General features: G+C 40.0%; 1 protein-coding gene and 1 pseudogene across 3 annotated transcripts in view; one reads left to right on the top strand and one right to left on the bottom strand.

Moving 5' to 3' along the window:
- Window positions 1-19884, bottom strand: part of Rel (REL proto-oncogene, NF-kB subunit) — a 34931-nt gene extending 15047 nt beyond the window's left edge. For 2 of the 3 annotated variants that reach the window (XM_041668699.1, XM_041668700.1), the window contains exons 1-4: window positions 19677-19884; window positions 9468-9610; window positions 4804-4952; window positions 1100-1191 (exon numbers count right to left, since the gene is read on the bottom strand). In XM_041668699.1, the coding sequence (XP_041524633.1) occupies window positions 1100-1191; window positions 4804-4952; window positions 9468-9610; window positions 19677-19686 (394 nt within the window). In that variant the 5' untranslated portion in view covers window positions 19687-19884. Of the gene's footprint in view, window positions 1-1099; window positions 1192-4803; window positions 4953-9467; window positions 9611-19427; window positions 19487-19676 lie in introns of those variants that run through there. The other variant, XM_041668701.1, reaches the window with a different exon arrangement.
- Window positions 6701-7120, top strand: LOC121459541 (annotated as a pseudogene).
- Window positions 19885-21098: the final 1214 nt, after the last annotated feature.

Below are 21098 nucleotides of genomic sequence, written 5' to 3'. Positions count from 1 at the left end.
ATGGCTAGTAAGTGCTATTGCCAATAAAATGTGCTAAATAAATAGCAAGATATATTTTGCCAATACAAAAACATATCACAAAAATATTTTGAAGGTTTAGAGAAACACCTTAGTGTTTAAGAGTACTTGTTGCAGAGGACCTGGGTTTGATTCAACTCAAGTTCCAGAGGATCCAGTGCCCTCTTCTGACCTTCAAGGGTACCAGGCACACACATGGTACATATACATACAGGTAGGCAAAACATTCATACTTAAAAATCTAAATCCGGGCGGTGGTGGCGCACGCCTTTAATCCCAGCACTCGGGAGGCAGAGGCAGGCGGATCTCTGTGAGTTCGAGACCAGCCTGGTCTACAAGAGCTAGCTCCAGGACAGGCTCCAAAACCACAGAGAAACCCTGTCTCGAAAAAACCAAAAAAAAAAATAATAATAATAATAAAATAAATAAATAAATAAAAATCTAAAGAAGTCTAAAAAATATTTTGAGTGGCCAGGTATGTTGCTGCAGGTCTGTAATGGCAGAACTTGGGAGGCAGAGGCAGAGGCAGGGACAAGGCCAGCCTCAGTGAAACAGCATTTCAAGTCAGCAAGGCCTTAAGAGATTCCTATTGGGAAACAACTGTGGGGGGAGGGAGGAGAGCATGGATAGCCTATTCAGCACTCAGAAAGAGAAGCGAGTGCTGCTCCTTGCAGGAGTGGCACAAGGAATAAGCATATTCAGAGAATCAAAAACACCTGCAGCAGGTTTTAGTTTTTCTTTTTGTTTTGGCCAGGCACGGTGGCTCAAATTTATAATCCAAGCACTTGGAAGGCTGATGAGGGAGGGAGGATTGCTGGGAGTTCAAGGTCACTCTGCAATATGTAGTAATAGACCCATCTGAGCTACAAAGGGAGAACTTATGTCAAAATAAACAATAAGAAAGGGGAAGGGGAGGCCTCCTTAAAAAAACAAAACAAAACAAAACAAAACAAAGACACTGTCTACTTAAATACACTTGATTCCTTAGGTACAAATACAGGTCAACAAGTAGAATTACAATGTAAAGAGAAATCACAGTCCATCGATATTCAAATAGTAGAAATTGTAACAAAATACTTACCATTGAAAGGATTGATTCCTGCACTTATTCTTAAAATAATAGCGTCTTTCACTTCTTTTTTCTTTACACACCGAATACCCAAATTCTGAAAACTAAGAACAAAAAATGAAACTTTCAAAATCACATCACGGTTAAAAATATGACAGAAGTCAAACACAGTCAACATTGAGAAGTCACCTTCCGGTCAAATCCAGCTACTAGGACATGGATCCTGTTTCTGATTTTGATAATAAAGTTACAAGAGTAACAAAAAGTAGAACTGTCTAAGAGAACTGCTAATATACAAACAGTGTGCATGGCAACATTTGCCTTTAATCACAGCGCTGGGGAAATGGAGGCACGCGGATCATCCTCAGCTACCTAAGAGTTTGAGGGTTAGCCTAGACCGTGGGAAACGCTGTCGCAAAAGACCAAAGCAAAAAAGTATACATAGTACTATTTCACTTTCAAATATACTATTTTATAATTATATTTTACCAATATGCCTAGTCAAATGTACCAAGGTAGATAAACATTAAAAAAAAAGAACACCGAAAAGCAAAATTTCACATTCCAAACAAATTCATGATCAATTCACTAAAATTTGTGTATCAAGAGGTGCAAAGACAGCCAGACCCTGAAATATGAAGGCATGATTTGCTCCTATAACCTATATTTATTAAAGATCTTATAGGATTGGTTACTGAATTTAAAGAAATCTGTATATATTATGGAACTTAAAAGTCAAGTAACTAGAGAAGAACATCAGTATTCCTGGCTTTGTGAACATTTTGGAGTCTTGACAGCACTTGGGCAGAGAGGCAACTGTGCCCCCTTATGTACAGCTCTCACTTTGATGGGGACCTGGCTAGCCTTCTTATGTCTGATTCCTCTGTTCGTTTATGCTGTCTCTCTAGCTCATCGCTACATCAAATCACAGTGAGCAGCTGGAGTGTCTTGCTGTGTACTCCAGGCTGACCTCAAGTTCTGTCGTAGATTACAGAATACACTTTATGCCACGTTATAGGAGTGAAATGTTTTTTTTTAATTAGAGAGGTTTAATGCTAACACTATTTAACACATTCAGAAGGTCACTTATGGAAAACTTCTCAATAGCTACAAATATTATTCATTTGCATATGTGTAATACAGATGATGGTGGGGGGAACTCCCCTGCCACCACCCAGTCATACTTGTTCCCACATGGAAAAACCATGACATCATTCGAGATGGGTGGGTGTGAATAAGGAAGCAAAACTCAATGATAAGAACGCCGCCTTTTCTTCCCATTTCACTTGGCTCTTGCAGCTACCTGGCTCACTCTACTCCACATCCGTGCCGCCTTTGTGTTCATGCTTCATGCTCGGCACTCACACACCTGTGACTTTACCAGCACCTAAAATAACTCTGACATTTCCTTCCTCCACCTCCAATAACAAAAATAAATAAGCTATGAATTCTCAATCCTTTCTTGAAATCCTGTAACTAAATAATTCCTTCTCAAAAAGAATCTTTGAGAGATTCTTATTGTGTTTTTTAGTTTTTTCTCTAATAAAGGGTTTTAAAGAATTCTTCACCCTAATATATACTACTTGCTTTTGTCTCATCTGAATAAATCACACTGCTAATGCACAGAATATTAAAGGTAATGGGGGGTTTCAAAACTCCAAGAGCTAGGCATTAACTCAATAGTGTAGTCCTTGTTTAGCTCATGACACTCTGGAATCAACCCCAACACTAGCAGAAAGAGAAAAGAAGGGAACAAGGCAAAACACTTCCGTGTTAAGGAAACCAAGAATCATTAGGGTATTTGGTTCATTCTCCCATGTATCCCTTCATAGTCACTCAACATATTTTGGAGTTTCAACTGTGCATTAAAACTCTAAAAAGGAATGGAGATGTACAATTTCTCCCTTCAGGGAACCTTAGTGTTGGGAATGGGGGATTGACAAACTCTAATTCATGGGCCAATTCAGCATAGTGCTGTTTTTGCAAGTGAAGTTTGTATTGAAACTCAAACATGCCCATACACTCATGTATCATTTGTGACTGCTTTCCTGAAATAGCGGGGTGGAGTAGGACAGACATACAGTCTGAAAGGTTTGTAAAGTCTATGATACGACCAGCCATTTACAGAAAAAAAAAAAAACCCGCTAGCTCAAGTCTGCTGAACTACTAAATAATCATATGCAAAAACCACTCAACTGAATCATAACAAGTTTTATGAAAGTAAACATACTCTATGGGAAGGAGTATATAATAGGATCAATTCAGGTGGGCAGGCAGGCTTCCTGTGGGAAGGGATAGTATGGACTACACTAGGAAGACAAAAGGAACAGATCATAAGGAGGCCCTATGAAAGGGCACTGTACGCAGGACAACTAAAGAATACTCTCATGACTGCAATGTAAGATTAGAGGTGCAATCCATTAGTTCCAGGGGCAGAGGCAGAGGCAGGCAGATCTCTGAGTTCAAGGACAGCTAGGGCTACACTGAGAAGCCCTGTCTTGAAATACCAGAAAGAATAAATTAGAGGCACTAGAGTGTGACAGAGATGAAAACACAGAGGCCATATGGAAGGACAGCTAGGAAACTGCAAATTAAAACAAGTTTGTCTTACAGAAATCAGAAAGAGTATTTCAAGACACAAACAGTTGAAAGTTTAAAACGCTGGGTGGAAGTTCAAGTAATATAGGCAGTAGTATTGCTTGTCAAATGTGCATTAGTTGGGCTTTTTGTGTTTTTTGTTATTACTATTAATGAGGAACTTTTTTTGAAACAATGCCTTCCAGGTTGGCCTCAAAATTTTCATAGATTATGCAGAATGTAGAAATATATCACAACATAAAAAGCTTTCTTTACTTTCAATCATTATAAAGACGAACATCTATCCAAATATGGTAACACATGCTTACTTATAACCAGTACTCTGGAGGTTGAGGCAGGAGGATCACCACAAGCTGGAAGCTAGGCTGAGCTACACAGTGAGATTCTGTCTCCAAACAGCCCAAACTGATGAGATAAGGAGTGGCAGACGTACAGCTCGGTTGTCAGACTGCTAGCCTAACCACGGCAGCAGTCTGTCTTGAGCTCAGTCTGCACAAACTGATGTAGTACTTTATGGCTAACCTCACCCTGGACTCTCAGTGTCCGGGTCCTCTGGAAGGCCACCTGGCCTATATAAACCCTATCTTGAAACACTAAGAAGAACATACAAATTTTTAAAATAAGTACTCCAGCTGAGCCAGACATGGTGGTGTTACCTGCAAACCCAGGATTTGGGAGCTGGAGGCAGGAAGATAAGTTCAAACTCACTCTACATAGCAAGTTTGAGTCCAGCCTGGGTTACATGAGCTGTCTAAACCTCCAACTCTCAAGGAAGTAGCTCTGCCGATTGAAAGGACAATTCTAATGCCAATGGTAAAAACAAAAACTTAAATATCGGGTTGGTGAGATGGCTCAGGGGGTAAAGGCATCTGCAACTACACCTGGTGACCTAAGTTCACTCCTCAGAGTTCTCATGGCAGAGGAAAGAACCAGCTTCACAAGCTGAACCAACTCAGACCTCCACATGCACCCCATGGCCCATGCATGTACCCCTACAGATGAAAAATAAAATTAAAAATTTAAATGTAAGCTATAGTAAATTAAATATGAAATTAATTTTGCTAAAAACTAATGCTACTCTTGTCCTACTGCAAAGATTTCTGTGACGGCATACTTACAACAGAGGTCTGCGTTCTGGTCCAAATTCTGCTTCATAGTAGCCATCTCTGCAGTCTTTTCCAACTAAATCATGAGGATGAGGTTTATATGGGTCATTCTTTGTTACCAACGTAATTCTCACTTTTCCTTTTCCATAATAGTTCATAATCTGAAAGGGGAAATTAATTGTACAATCCGTAAGTATATCTTGTTAAGAACAGAGCTGCCAGATGGTATACTGTGGCATATGCCAGTAACCCCAGCATTTGGAAGGCTGAAAGAGGACTGGCACAAATTCAGTGCCAGCTAGAGCTACAAGCAACAATACCCTGTTTTAAAAGCAAACAAATATAAAAAGATGATCCACTAAATTCAAGTATATAATGAAGTCAGCACTGAATAAAGTTCAAATATTCAGCAGCTTACTTGAGATTAAAGTTTTCAGAGAATACCAGCATGGAAAACCATCTTTCAACTCTCCTGAAATGTTCTTTCTGCCCTAATTTCATCTAGTTTTATCATCTGGTTACTTCTTTTCCCTTTTAAAACCAGGCCAGGTGGTGGTGGCACACACCTTTAGTCCCAGCACTTGGGAGGCAGAAGCCGGTGTATCTCTGTGAGTTCAAGGCCACCCTGGTCTACAAGAGCTAGTTCCAGGACAGGTTCCATAGCTACAGAGAAACCTTGTCTCGAAAAACCAAACCAAAACCAGTAAGCATGCTGGTCATTGTGGTGTATACCGTTAATCCCAGAACTCGGGAGGCAGAGGCAGGCTGATCTCTGTGAGTTCAGGGTCAATCTGGTCTACAGAGTGACTTCCAGGACAGCCAAGGCTACAAAGAGAAACTCTGTCTTGAAAAACCAAACATAAAACAGGTAAACTGTATTGGGGATGTAGCTCAGTTGGTAGAATGCTTGCCTAGCGTGCACAAGGCCCTGGGTTTGATTCCCAGAACCACATTAACCACAGTCAACAGGAAGAGACAACAATTTTCAGAAGTTCAAGGTCTCCTCAGCTACATGATGAGTTTGAGGCCCACTTGAGCTATATGAGATCTGTGTCAAAATCCAAAATCCTAAATAAATCAAATAAGTTGATACCTTTTCCTCTCTGTCTCTCTCTCATTTGTTTTCAAGAAACAGGGTTTTTTCAAACAGGGTTTCTCTGTGTAGCCCTGGCTGTCCTGCAACTCACTCTGTAGACCAGGCTGGCCTCAAACTCAGAGATTCGCCTGCCTCTGCCTACCAAGTGCTGGTGTGCACCAACACAGCCTGGAAAGTTGATTTTTTTTTTTTTTTGGAGGAGTGGGTCACAGAGCACAAGGAAATGCTTAGAAGTTAGCTTTTCAGTGCTTTGCTTTTGGTTACACTGTCATACCATAAATATGCCTTGAAAAACATATTTAAGCCACACTGAAAATAATAGCAAAGAAATATGACCCACCTGCCTTTGCCTCCCAAATTCTGAGATTAAAGACATATACCACTGTGCCTGTCTGTTTTATATTTTTTCTTTGAAAGTTTCATACATTTACTTATACAGTGTATACTGATCATATCCACTCACAATTGCTGAAACTACAAAATAGGCTGATGGAGAAAAAATTCAAGCTGTAAAGTGTTTAGAACCTGTTGGAGCAGAAAAGACACAAATCATACACATAATTTTGATGCATAAAGTAATATGATTTAAGAAGAACTAAGGGCTGGTCAGATGGTGCTATAGGTAAAAGCATTTGCCATTAAGAAGTGCAATCTCTGGATCTCACACAGTACATGAGAGCACTGCCCTGAAGGCTGTCCTCTGACCTTTACACGTGTGTGCGTGTGCAGAGGGGGGGGGGGGCAGAGGGAGAGAGTCTAAAAATGTTCAAGAATTAAAAAACAAACAACAAAAACATGGTACTCTGAGGACAGATGGACCATGAAAAAGAGCTTGTGGCAAAGGGGGGGGGGGGGGAGCAGGTTTTGAAATTCGCCCTTGACTGCACCCACCCTACAGAAGACAGCATCGTGAATGTTGCGATTCGAGGCCAGAGGAAAAGCTGGAAATCTTGATGGAGGGGTTGTGACCATCAAAAGGAGCAGGAGTGAGATCACTGTCTCCTCCAAGGTGTCTTCTTCCAAACGATACTTGAAATATCTCATAAAAAAAAAATCTCTGAAGAAGACCACTCTCCAGGACTGGTCTTGTATGGCTACGCATCATTGCTAACAGCAGAAATAACTCTGAAATGCCTGCGCTACTTCCAGGTTAACTAGAACGAAGAGGAGTGGGGAGTGAGGGTCAAGACACACTGTCTGCAATGTTTGTATGAATTCATAAATAAAATTTAGGAACATTTTTTTAAAAAGAGGAGCTGAAATGACTCACAAGATTGGAAGAATAGAATTTTTAAGTTAACTTTTTACTACATCTCTTCCATTTGAATACTTAAAAGAACTTAGATAACCCAAACCCATACTGTTGCCAAAAAAAAAAAAAGTCATTTAAAAGCATGAAGTCATAGGGCTGAAGTGATAGCTCAAAAGGAAGAGCACTTCCTGGTCTTCCATAGGACCAGAGCTCAGATCCCAGTATCTGTATCAGGCACATATACATATAACAATAAAATCTTTTTAAAATTTAATTTGTACCATAGATGGGACAAAAAAACTCTAGGCACACTATTATACAATATGGTGACTATGTACAGAAATACTGTGTATTTAACTAAACTAAGAGGACTTGGAATGTTTCCACAAGGATGATAAATGTTTGAGGAGTTAAGTATGTTTAACCTGATTTAAGAATTACATGATGTATACATGTATCAGACATTACATGACAGTCCATTAATATGTTTAATTCCAGCATCTACGTATCAGTTAAAACAAAAAGAAGAGAAATTTGGAAATCAATACATAACTTGACAATGGACTTATTGTTTTAACTTTGTAATTCTCCTTAGGTTCAATAAAATAAACTGTAAATAAGCTAGTTGCAAAGAAGTGATTTTAGATCTAATCATGAAAGATTAAGAACCATTTTTCAAATTCAATTTTGAGATAATGTCTTACTTTTATCCACACTAGTCTCTGGACCCAAGTAATCCTCCTACCACAGCCTCCCCACAGTGGGTGATACTGCCCCTGACTAGTTACTAACTTTGTTTTTATTTATTTGTTGAGACAAGGTCTTGTTTAAAAAGTCCACATTGGAGCCAGGTGGTGGTGGTGCGTGCCTTCAATCCCAGCTCTCAGGAAGCGGAAGCAGGTGGATCTCTGTGAGTTCAAGGCCAGCCTGGTCTACAAGTTCTAGGACAGGATCCAAAGATACAGAGAAACCCTGTCTTAACAAAACAAAAAACAAACAAACAAAAACAGTCCACATTGGCTTGGAACTTCTTATACAGTCTGGGCAGTCCTCAAACTAAAGATCTACTTGTCTTTGCCTCCCAAATGCTTGGATTAGAGGCATGTGCTACCCCATCAACTCACTACTAAGCTTTTTAATTGGAATTTAAGTGATAAAAAGCACCTAGGCATGATTGTGCATGCCTATATTCCCAGTGTGAAGGAAGCAGAGGCAAGAGGGCAAGCCTAGTCTAGTGAAATTTTGTTTCAAAACATCAAACATGAGCAAATAAATTATAAAAATTAAAAGGCAAGTAAATATAATTTATAAATAAGACATATAAACATACCTTATAAATATGGTACATTTGCCAAATTCATTTTCAGTCAAAAACTACTTTCACAGGCTAGGAATCTATCTCAGTGGTAGAACACTTGCCTAGCATTCTAGGTTCAATCCTCAGTACTGTCTATCAAAAAAAGATAGAGACCAGGAGCTTGAGCACCTGTGATACCAACTCTGCTGTCAGGAGATGGGAAGCAGAAGCAGGACGACACAGGATATATTGAGTGAGAAAACAACAGAGATGCCCTGCCTCATAAACGTGGAAGAAAAGCACAAACCTACCCAAGCCTGTCCTGACGTCCACATGGGCACTGAGGCACGAGTGCCTACATTTATATACATACACACTTTAAATATACAGAGAAAAAAGTGATAATTTAGATGATAACTCAAGAGTACTGGAGATGTGCTATAAAGGTAAGGAAAAAAGAGGGGAAAAGTTTTCCTTATTAATAGCTCTGAAACTAAAAGATTGAAAAAAAATTAGTTTCCAAATCCATGTTTAGCATATACTATAATTCCCCCTCACCACCATATATAGAGAATGCCTTTTCCTTACTAAAAGCTTCATGCTTACAGGAGGGATCAGATCCAAAGGTGTCTGAATATAGTAAGCACCGGGAATCACTGCAGTTACATTAATACACGAACTACAGCAGGAAAGAGTGTGCACATCTAAGAGATCTCCCTACACGCCTAGTTAATGCAAATCAAGTACAAACAAACAAAAATGGAATGGGAGTAAAAGACCAAGGAGGTAACTGTTAAGAAACTGAGCCTTCCATTGGGCGGTGGTGGTGCAGCCCTTTAATCCCAGCCCTGGGGAGGCAGAAGCCGGTGGACAGCCTGGTCTACAGAGTGAGCTCCAGGACAGCTAGGACTGCACAGAGAAACCCTGTCTCGAAACAAAACCATAACCAAAAAAGAAACTGAGTGTTTAATTCAATTGTCACAGTGAAATACGATCCACTGGAAGTAAGCTGCTGAGGAAGGGCCTGTTACCTGGATAGACGGATACGTCCGGTTGTTGTCCGTGCTGTGCTCCCCAGGAATGCTGCCTGCTGAGCGCCCTTCACACTTGTATCTAAAGCGCATTCCCCTTTGTCTTGGCTGCTCAATTATTTCTACATATGGATTATATGCACCTGAAAGTTTTAAAAGGGACATAGCAATGAGTGAGATTATAATAGCAATATAATGGATTTTTTAATGACTTGGGTTTAAAAAAAAAAACAATACAACAAAGCAAAGATCTTTTTTCTTCCCAACATTAAATAAAAAGTTTCAAATGTAGTCATCAAAGATGATGTGAGGAGGAAATCTTTTCCCTCCACAAACTGAGCTCCTAGTAGTATTAACACACAATTGATTAGTGCCTTACGGCTTGATACCTGTAACTAACGGCAGTATTAAGTTTGAGGCAACCACTTTAGAGTTACTACCCATATGAGGCCAAATTAGAAGGGTTTTCACCCAACTTCCCAAGAAAGGTGAAGGAGATAGTATTCCAGAGTACAGTATACTCCAAGATTGAGTAAAATGTACTTACCTGCTTTATTTTGAATTAGACTCTAAGTACATGAAAGGACACTCATTGAAAATTAAAATGCACTTAAATTTTTGTGCACACAAGTCTGGAATACCAAAGAATCTGTACATAATATACTAAAACAAGTCTCAGAAGTGATTTTACATAGGCTCAACTAAATTTTCACATCAGTTCCACCTGAACCTCCTCCAAAATGTAACCTATAATGTGGGTAAAAAAAATTACTTTTCATAACAAATATAATTAAAAATATGCACCCTCAGGATAAAATACTGATACACACAACTATCAAGTAAGTGTGTTGAGTGGAAGAAGCAATCTAAAACAAGCACATACCATATGATCCAATTATATGAAACTCTAGAATATGTAAGTCAATCTAGAATGAAATAAAGGTGATCACTATTTGTTTAAAACCAGGAGATGAGAAGGCCTGGAGGATGGTGGACATGTTTATGTTTATTTTGTGTTGATTAAGATGTACACACACACACACACACACACACATTTATTTATTTAATTTCCAAGAGTGGTAGGACAGGCTTTTAATCTTTGCAGTTTCAAAAGCAAAGAAAGGCTGATCTCTGTAAGTTCAAGACCAGTCTGATCTATATAGTGAGTTTCCGGCCAGTCAGGGTGGACAAAAAGATCCAGTGACTCCCCACAAAGTCCATTTTTGGGGTCCTAACATGAAGTTTAGGTTTAAATAGAGGATAATAGTCAAGCATAACAACAGTCTTGGTCATAAAGAGATCTTATTTAAAAAAAATAAAAGTTTATATATAATTATTACCTTATAACTAATTAATTGTATATCAATAAAACCTAAAAATATAAGCATCTTCATCTTTTTTTATTAGCGAAGTAATGGAAATAAAAGGTCAAAAAAGACTACTGTGTCTACAAGTTAGTGTAGGTACTAATATGTTTTTATTTTAAATTATGAATTCCCCAAATCACAAATCACTAAGGCTTATCCTATTAGAATGCAAACAATCCTGAGAAACAGTGAAACAATAGGTCTTTAAAATATAGTATGGAACAAGGTCTATACCACCATTCTTTTCCTTCTAGAATTTATTATGTAGACCCAACTGACCATGAACTTGCAGTGATCCTCCTGCTCTGTCTCCTGAGTGCTATTCCCCAAACAAAACAAAGGTCCAGCAAGAGTCTGGCAAGACCCTGTGTTAATTATATCTTGTTATTAACATACTCTGTAAAATATGTGCTAAATTCTTTCCAAGTATCACACCTCCAAGAGGTAGCCAATAAATGGTACTACTGTTGCTTCCGATGCTTTCTTACCACATCACAACTGCTACCCTAAAGGATCTCATATTCAGCTGTGAGGCAAACATCACAGTTAGTGTACAAAAGGGGGGAAGTACTAACAAAATTCTGCAGAAAATTATAATAAGAACAAAAGAGGAATCTAGCAGTTTAAGAGGGAAAAATGTAACAAAACAAAAGTAAAAAGACATTCTAGAAAAGGGAAGTAATTGTCTATACAAGGTGTATTAATCACCAACAGAAGTGGAGTACAATTCCACTCTTAGAGAGAATGGAAAGTCCAAGAACTGGATTTCATTCTATATGTGGAAAGGAATCAATGCTTTTATTCAGGGAAATCACAAGATCAGTTTAGTATTGTAGAATAAGAATTCTGATGGTAGTGGATAGACTGAAGAAAAGAGAGAAAATAATCAGTTTAAAGACCACTTACATATACATATACACACACACATGATTTTCTCCTATATATACATACATATGAGAGATTAGAAACAATAAAACATAGCAATTATGACTAACTACTATAATGAGTTACTTAAAAGTTTTTATTTATGTATGGAATTTTCCTTTTAATATTTTTTACTACAGTTAATTACAAATAAACGATAATATTACAGATAATTAAAATGAAAACATAGGTAAGTGTGGAGTACTGTCATATGAGCAACAATGTGGGTATGTCTGAAACAGGCTATTATAAGAATAAAAGATTATTTAAAAAATAAAACCTGACAGTAGTTTGGAACCTAAACATCAAAGACAAATCAATCGCTGGTGACTAGGGGATGGGGAGACAGCTCAGTCAGAAAAGTGTTTGTCATTCAAGGACAAGACCATAATCGAATCCTCAGCATCCACATAAAAAGTCAGGCATGGTAGCATATACCTGTAAGCCCAGTCTGGGAGAGGAGAAGACAGGAGGAACCTTGGGGTTCACTGGTTAGTCAACCTAGCCTAATGGTTAGGTACAAGGTACCAGTGAACACCCTGTCTCAAAGAACAAGGTGAACAACTCCTGGAGAACCGAGGTTAACTAACACCACGATTAGTCTCTGATGTACACACACACACCTGAACACACACACACCCCTATGCATATGAACATGAGCGAGAGAAAGAGAGGAAACTTGTTTGTAATTCAACCAAGTTTATAATAGTTACTGAAAATATAAGCAAATGAATATTGACTATTTCACAATTTGTACATCATTGTATATTTAAACAATTTATCTCTCAATTTAAAATATTTCATACCTTGGCTTCTTGTAGGACTACTGGAGAATGTACATTTCTCTTCAGTTATGTTAAATTCAATATTATTTTTTCAATGGCATCTTAAAGAATTTATGTGGTTGAACTAGAAGGTCAAATAAATCCCAGCTCACTACTTTTTTTTTTTTTTTATTTTTCGAGACAGGGTTTCTCCGTAGCTTTGGTTCCTGTCCTGGAACTAGCTCTTGTAAACCAGGCTGGCCTCGAACTCACAGAGATCCGCCTGCCTCTGCCTCCCGAGTGCTGGGATTAAAGGCGTGCGCCACCATCGCCCAGCCCAGCTCACTACTTTTTAAGAGGTGTCTTGGTGGGAAATTGATACAGAATTACATAATCAACAGTACCCGTTAACTTGTTTGAAGAAATATAAAAACATGGTAGGGTCATCGAAAACAAGTTGCACAAGTTATGAAATACAAAGGAACATAAAATTAGTTGTTGAAAAGATTATCTTGAAGTAGTAAGAACTGCCTAAATATTGTCATGTGATATCATGCATTTATACTTATTTTTCCTCTTGTAGAAACTCTTCACTGAGCTGGGTGGTGGTGGTGCACTCCTTTAATCCCAGCACAGATGCAGGTGGATCTCAGAGTTTGAGGCCAGCCAGGTCTACAGAGTGAATTCCAGGACAGCCAGAGTGACACAGAGAAACCCTGTCTCAAAAAACCAAAAACCAAGGAAACAACAACAAAAAAAACCTCTTCATTGATAACAAGCCTCACTTAAAAGCCAAGTTTCAGAAGTTAATAGTCTAATTTATATACAGTCCCCCAGTTGGAAATAACTTTCCCTTCCTGTAAATAGTAGTTCTCAACCTTCCAAATGCTGCGATCATTTTGTTTGTTTTGTTTTGTTTTTTAGAGACAGGGTTTCTCTGTACAGCTTTGGAGCCTGTCCTGGAACTCACAGACTATGCTGGCCTTGAATTTACAGAGCTCCACCTGTCTCTGCCTCCCAAGAACTGAGATTAAAGGCGTGCGCCTCCACCACTTACTGCTGTGATCTTTTAATACAGTTCCTCATGTTATGGTGATCCCCAGACCATAAAATTATTTCATTGCTACTTCATAACTGTAATTTTGCTACAATTATGAACCGTAATGTAAATTTAATATCTGATATGCAGGATGCCTGATAGGTGACCTCACAATTGAGAAACTGCTGTAAGCTAACAATCATAGTATTTTTGTTTACAGCAATTATTCCAAAGAACATTAGGTTAGGCGAGGTTAACTACTGTGTTCTTTATTTTCTGAGCCAGGGTCTCATCTTAGGGCAGGTCTCTAAATTGTTTTGTAGCCTAAACTGGCCTTGAACAAGTGTTGAAATAAATTACAGGCTCCACTATCACAGGGCTTTGTATAACCAGGACTCTAAAATACTGGGCAGTCACTCTACCAACTGAGCTATATCTTCCCTTTTTTGGGACAGGATCTCAAGTAACTCAATGTGTAGCGTGAGGCTTTCCTTGCACTTCTGATCTTCTAGATGCTATACCTTCCAAGTACCAGTATTATAGATTTCTGTCACCACACCTAGCTTTGTTATTGAAATAAAGCTACATGCTTTACTTCAAGTTACAGAATGGCAGAAATTGCATTACTCATTAATGCCTTACATTAACGTCTGTTGGGAGATTAAAATTCCAAAGTTCCTTGGTGTCAGTTATTCAAAAACTAAAGGACTGTATCACGGATGAATCAGTTCCTCCTTATTAGATTCTTCCATAACTGAAAAAAGTAGTGCTTTGTAGGCACGAGAATGACTACACCCTCATGCTTCCTCATGTCTGTTCATATTTTCATCTAACTGTATCTATGACTTTTAAGTCCCTCCTAGCGATGACACTGTCTGTACTGTGTAGCAGTGCAATGAGCCAATCACGTCCTTCCTCAGTACTGTTTTTCAATGCCATTCCTCTTGAAGATGAAAAATGGAAGAACGGAATATTATAGATCAGGGAACCTTAGGGAAAATAAATACTCTCAACTAAGATTACTGAAAGTCACTACAGTTTTTAAAAGCACAGAAATGTTTTCAAAATTGTTTCTAAACAATTTAATTTTTTAAAACCAGGACAGTGTAAAGTGAGGACTGAACCCTATATTTTTAATTACATTGTAAATTCTAAAAATGGCTAGAACAACTTTTAAAGTACAGCTAAAATGCTTGCAATATAATTAAGATTTCAAGGACACTTAGGCAAAAGGAATGCTCTTTGAGCCTATTTACTTTTCTTTTTACTATATGTTTCCTTTTACTAATGTACTAATTTCTATTTACTAATTCAAGTATGAGATTTTAAAATTAAAAAGAAATTACACTGACACATTAGAAATAGATCAGCCTTCAGAATTATATATAAAATAGGTATATTATTATTGTTAGAATATTAACAATTATATTATTAATTATTATTAAATAATTTTATTATTGAAATATTATTGTTAGAATTAGAAGCCAGAATTAAGTGCACAATGAGAATAAGTTAATTACATATACTAGTGAAAATATATACATAGGTATTTCTCACTGATCCTGTTGACTTTAATCTTCATAAAGAGAACTGATGTTATCTCATTTTAGAGGTGATAAAACTAAATTTCAAAATAATATAAAATTGTGAGAAAAAGATTACTGTTCTATTTTTGTTTATTTATCTTTTGAGATAGTCTCACTTCATGGTCTAACTGGCTTGGAACTCACTTAATAGACCAAATTGGCCTTGAATTCAGAGATCTGCCTGCCTCTACCTCCCAAATGCAGGATTAAAGGAATGTAGCACTATGCCCTGTCATACACACATATAGACACACTAACAATTTTAAAAAATATATCAGTGAAGAAATCGTAATCCAAGAAACTAACAAATCTGACTACCAAATGGATGTCTTCTGAGTCTGTGACCACAAAAGGGATATGAAAAGAATGATAAAGAGTGAAAATGTTTCATGAGATTTTCTTGTTGAAAGAACAAACAAAAGCCAACAGTCATCAAACTGACTGAGATGTAATTACAACCAAGCTTTTGAATAATATCACTTATTTCACTTATGTGAAAAGAAAAAAGCATTTAAGCATAAACAGATATGGCTATAATCTTTCATCTAAAATCAATATAGCTATCTTAAGAACAGAAGGCAAATATTTAGATTCAAAGTAGTCAGTCCCTGGAGCAAAGTTTGTCCTGGGCTGTACTTCAGTAACCACCTAGGTAGCTTTTCCAAACCATAAGTCATCCCCTAGCTTCAGAGAGATCTGAAGAGAAATGTAGCCCTTCAAGAGGAAAGCCCAGATTTCTGAAAAAAGTCTTCCAAATTAGTCTAAATGCTCTGAAGACCAAGCGCCCTACAACACAAAGAAGTGACAACAACAATGCAAGTTATTCAGAGAAGAAACCCAGAGTTCAGATCCACATTCAGACAGGATCATGGATAAAGCAGGCAAAACAAATAAGGCTAGTTGCCACTCCTTTTTCTCTTCCACCAAACAAGAAAAGCTCATTCAACTGCAACCAAGAAGACACGCTAAAGATAGCTTTAGATTGCTTCTTTTCAACAAAGTCTTATTCTGAACAACTTTCAGCACCTTATTATTTACAATCCAGGACACAAACGACGGCCATTCTAACCAGAGTTGGGAAGAGCTGACCAGAGCGCTGCTCTCCCACAGAAATAGGAGGAAACAGCTAGGGACCCCACACTCCCAAACAGCACCGCTATTAATTCTGGAAAAAAACCAAGAGTTCTCATTTTTCCTCCAGACAGGTCTATCAAAGCTAGTTCAAGACAGACCTGGTCACTCACACCTGAAATCCTAGCATTCAGGAGGCTGAGGCAGGAGAATCAAGAGTTTAAAGTTGCCATAGCTACATAGCTATCCTGAGTTACAGGATATCTGAAAAACAAAACCAACATCTCTCTCTCTCTCTCTCTCTCTCTCTCTCTCTCTCTCTCCCCGTGTGTGTGTGTGTGTGTGTTGTGTATGTATAAAATTTAATATAACCAACTGAGGAAGAATTCAACAGGTGTATTCGACTAACGTATGCACCACAAGGCAAATCAAAGTGAAGTTTTTGCAGTAAGATTTCACTGCTGCGGGTACAGAAGAAAAAAACAAAACAGTTCTAAAGTTTTTTTTACCTGCTGAAAAGAAAGTCTTTCCTAGAATAAAAAAAAAAAAATACATGGCAGTACCAAGTCATCTCTATTAAGATTTCAGACTTAAAAATACAAGCGATTCAGTTAAATACAAATTTCAAATGAATAATTACTTTTGGGTAAATATATCCTCCTTTGCAATACTCAGATCATGTGCTCATAAACACAATTATGTAGAGGACACAGATGGGAGAAGACTGAGATCAAAATTATTGAGTCCCTTAAATTGTATTTGAGAAAGAGACCACACAGATATCCCGTGTTCCTAATTATGACTGTGCCCCCTTATCATTTTCTCCACCCAGTCTCTTAATATACATCACTAATTTTGATAACAGCTTTATCTCTTTTTCATGTGTTTTATTTCTGAAATAACTGTATTTGTGAAAGGCAGGCATTTGTTCTAGCTAACCACTCCTGACTTCCAGCTCTACTATTAGAGTGTAAGCTGTCTCAGTTACATTCACTTCTATTAGAAAAAAAAAAAAGGTTATCTTGAAATTCACATACAAAAAGCTGGTGACTAGTACGATCACAAAAATACTTTCTTTCTGTACTTCCTGTTATGTGATACCGCAGTCATACTAAAAGGGTGACTAAACCAAACTTTCTAAAGTTTAAAGCACATTTCACTAAAGATGAATGTATTAATCATTAGTAACCACCGTACGTGCCACACAAAGTAACTGTGCCCCCCACTTTGTTTTTGTTCTTTTTATGAAATAATGAGAAATTTTAAATATGGGCATAAAGCATCTAAGAATAAATAGAATAGAATCACAAGAATAATAATTTTGCCTGCTATAATTAATCACAACAAAAGGCTAGAATGACGGTTTTAAAAGGGCAATGCAAAACAGCCTAATGGCTAGCTAGGAAGTCATAATTTGCTAATTTACCAGAACAATAATTAGAATCATCAAACAAAATCCCGTCTACTTGTGGCATTTATATAATTTTGCTTATGAGATTGTGATCTATGACACTTTTACATTATAGGCACCGCCTATTCAATTACACAGACCTATTTACATATGACATCCGGAGACAAATGCACAAATGGTCTTAAATGCTTGGTAATCGGTAAGAACACTTCTCAAGGTTTCAATACCATATTACAAAAAGACTCTAGATTAGTGATAAATTGAGCAAATGTTGTTGCTTTTAACTTACTATTCCAAACGGAATGGGGATTTTGAAAGCATTTCACAATTTTACTCTGTATGTTTATATAACTGATAGTGTACCCAGACTCCTTTGAACTACGTTTTCCCTAGACATTTCAAATAAGTGAAGTACATTTAAATTGCACAATTTATTTTAAATAGTCTCATTTAGTGCAAAAGTAAGAAGATAGCAACACTACAACTTACAGATTTATTTACTTTTTGTTGATTTTTTTTTCCCTGACAGTCCTGAGGATCGAACCCAGGTCTTCACAGAAGCTTAGCAAGACCACCATCAAGAGCTACAACCCAAACACAACTTTCAAATCCTTGCCATTTCTTTAAAAAATTCTGCCTTTAAGTTTGGGGATCATTTCTCTAACAGCACAAAATATGTTTCCTTAGACAAGTTTTAATAGTATCACATTTAAAAATCGTAGCTGTCTTACAGTACTTTATGTAATAAATGATTTTTTTCTCTTGAGAAAATTTCAAGTATTACATTCGTGTACTATATTAATAAAATCCTGTTAAGTAGGCAGGGCAAAACCTGCTCTATTTAACAAAGCCTGCCACTCTCCAACTTTCATACGGACTCTCTGATCACAATGAGTTAATTAAATATTTGAAGCCTTCTATGTACTTTTTAATCTGAACACGAGTTAAATTTACGACTTTACCTGAAAGTCTGGGTTCGTTTAAATGAGTAAAGAGAAAGTTGAAATATTTTAAACTACACTTGTTTTCTCATGAAAACCACAGACAAACTGAAATCAAGCGTCATGTGAAACAACCCGGTTTCCTTTAGGGCCTACAGCAGGAGTTATGGCATTGTTCTGCTCAACTCTTAAGAGTTCATTTAGCTTTCTACTTCCTCTTCTAGGCTAGACGTCCGCCGCCTTCTCCTCAGTGACCCACTGGGAAGATTAGGGTCAGCATCCCGCTGGAATAAAGGGGTGGCTTTAGTTCCACCGACCAGGAAAGCGACCACCACAACCAGGGTGGGCTGGACGCACTCGCTGGCTTTGCCCACAGCAGGCTGTCATACTGGGCTCCCTCCCTTGTCCTGTCCACCGTTCCTTACAAACGTGTTCCCCTTTACATTAAGCGATCACATTTCCACTCGAACCAGTTATTTTAAAGCACAGTCGAAAACTCGTCTCGCCGTCTTGTTGCTAACAAAATGTTCGTTTTTGGAACATTTTGGAACATTCGTGGTTGGAAGTAGAGGGGGTGGGCACGGAAAATTAGACAAGGAACCCCTTCAGCCCGGAGGGGGTTAAAATCTAGTGTTTTCACTTGGAACGAGTTAAAACGCCACCGAGGACTTTTACAGCCACGCCACATTCTGTACAACTGTCAGCCCGAGAGCGATTAGCTACCGGCACGACTAGACTTAAAAAAGAAAGCTCGCCTGAGGTCCGGAGGTTCCTCTTTTTCAGAAAAAGTAAAACGGCGGCGTCTCAGTGCCGGTCTTTAAAGGCGAGATTCCTGTGCCCTCCTTTACCGTGCTTACCCCTCGAATCCTAAAAACCACGTCGCTGGGATTTCGCCGGTTCTGGCTGTTACCAGGAGATCAGATTACAGTGCGCCGCTTTGATTTCGCACGCAAAGCCCCGAAGCAGGTAACTTTTTAAACTGCTGACAATCTGCCAGAGGAGACGACTTGAAAGGCAGAATGTCCCAACCCCAAACCGAGCCTCCGCCAGACAGCTCCTTCCCGGGACCCGCGGGTGCTCGCCCCGCTGCTCGCCCCGGTACTCACCCGAGGCCATGGCTCGGCTCCGCGCGCCGCCCGCCGCAGCTCCCCGCGTCCGGCCAGTGGATGCAAGTCGGTCCGTCCGTCAGCCCGTCTGTCCGCCCGTGAGTCAGCCCGTCAGCCCGTCAGCCCGCCAGCCGGCTAGTCAGTCAGGAGGCCGAGCAGCCACTGCAGCCGGGACCCCAGTCCTCTGACCACCCCCGGGCTTCCTCTTCTTTCCCGGCCCCTCTGGGTTTGCGGCTCACACCTTCCCACCCCAGAATCTTCGCGCTCGGGTCACCCGTGTCCTGGCGTCGCCCTGCCAGGATGCCGCGGCAGGGGCAGGGGGCGGGGCGGACCGCCTGGCGGAAAGGGGATTTCCCGCTGCTTGCGTCACTCGCGCCACCGCCTACTCGGGGCGGGGGAGGGGGCGTGGCCTCGCGCCGGGCGCGCGCTCCCCCCGTCCCCGGCGGAGCTGCCCCGGGCGGCCTGCGCGCTCGCGCGAGAAGCTCCGGGGGCGCGCGGTGACGTCTCCGCGCGTGAGAAGCCGCCGGCCCCTGAGAAATCCCCCTCCTCCGGTGGCCTTCAGAGCGCGGCTTAAAGCCCGGGGACCGAGGGGGCGTGTCCGTGACGTCGCGCGGACGGGGGCGGGCGGGGCGGAGCGGCGGGCTAGCTTCTCGGCCACCCGAGGTCCGCCCGGGGTTTTCGAGCGGTGGTTCCCCCCTCTTCCCGATTTCGCACATGCAAATCTCCGCCCCCGCGCCTGAGCGCGCGGCCGGCGCGGCCGGGTGCCCTGGAGGGGAAGTGCGGAAGCGCTGGCGCCCGTGTTCGGCTGGAAGGCGCGGATTTGCATAGGGGACCCCCGCAGTCTGAATTTCCCTCTACAGCTACGTTACGTCTTTTACGTCCCAAACGTTCTCAGCCCCGCGGGGCAGCGCGGTGGGGCTACTGCCCCAGTCCGTGTACGTGAACACCGAGTTTAGAGATTTGACCGAGATACCCACGACCTAAAGCCGGGACCGAGCTGGTGCTTTGACAGGTCGGGCGGAATCTTGCTGTGCCTCAGTTGCTCTTGGGCACCTGTTCTCTTGGTCTGTGATGTATTATCATCTTCATCGTGTACACGAGTCGATGGAGGTGTGGAGAAGTAGCTGGTCGGGACTTAAGAGTGCTAGGAAGGAAAAGCACGGTTTAAGTTAAAAAAACAAACAAACAAACAAACAAAAAAACCCAGGCCAGTTTAAAGCACTCCCAACACTCGAAACGCTGAGAGAGGTGGATTGACAACAAAAATAACCCAGGATTCTCTGGCTCCGCCTCCTGCATTCTCCAGCCACTTACTGACTTAAACAAGTATGGAGGGGTGATAAAGAAATGGCATCCTGAACGCTGGCAAAATGGCTTAGGGGTAACTGTACTTGCTACCAAGCCTGACAACCTGAGTTCGAT

Source organism: Microtus oregoni, unplaced genomic scaffold (genome assembly GCF_018167655.1).
Source record: "Microtus oregoni isolate MIOR12 unplaced genomic scaffold, Mior012 000019F_ref0000042, whole genome shotgun sequence".
NCBI lineage: Eukaryota > Metazoa > Chordata > Mammalia > Rodentia > Cricetidae > Microtus > Microtus oregoni.
The sequence above is the reverse complement of the archived record's forward strand: the minus strand, read 5'-3'. Positions and strand labels throughout refer to the sequence as shown.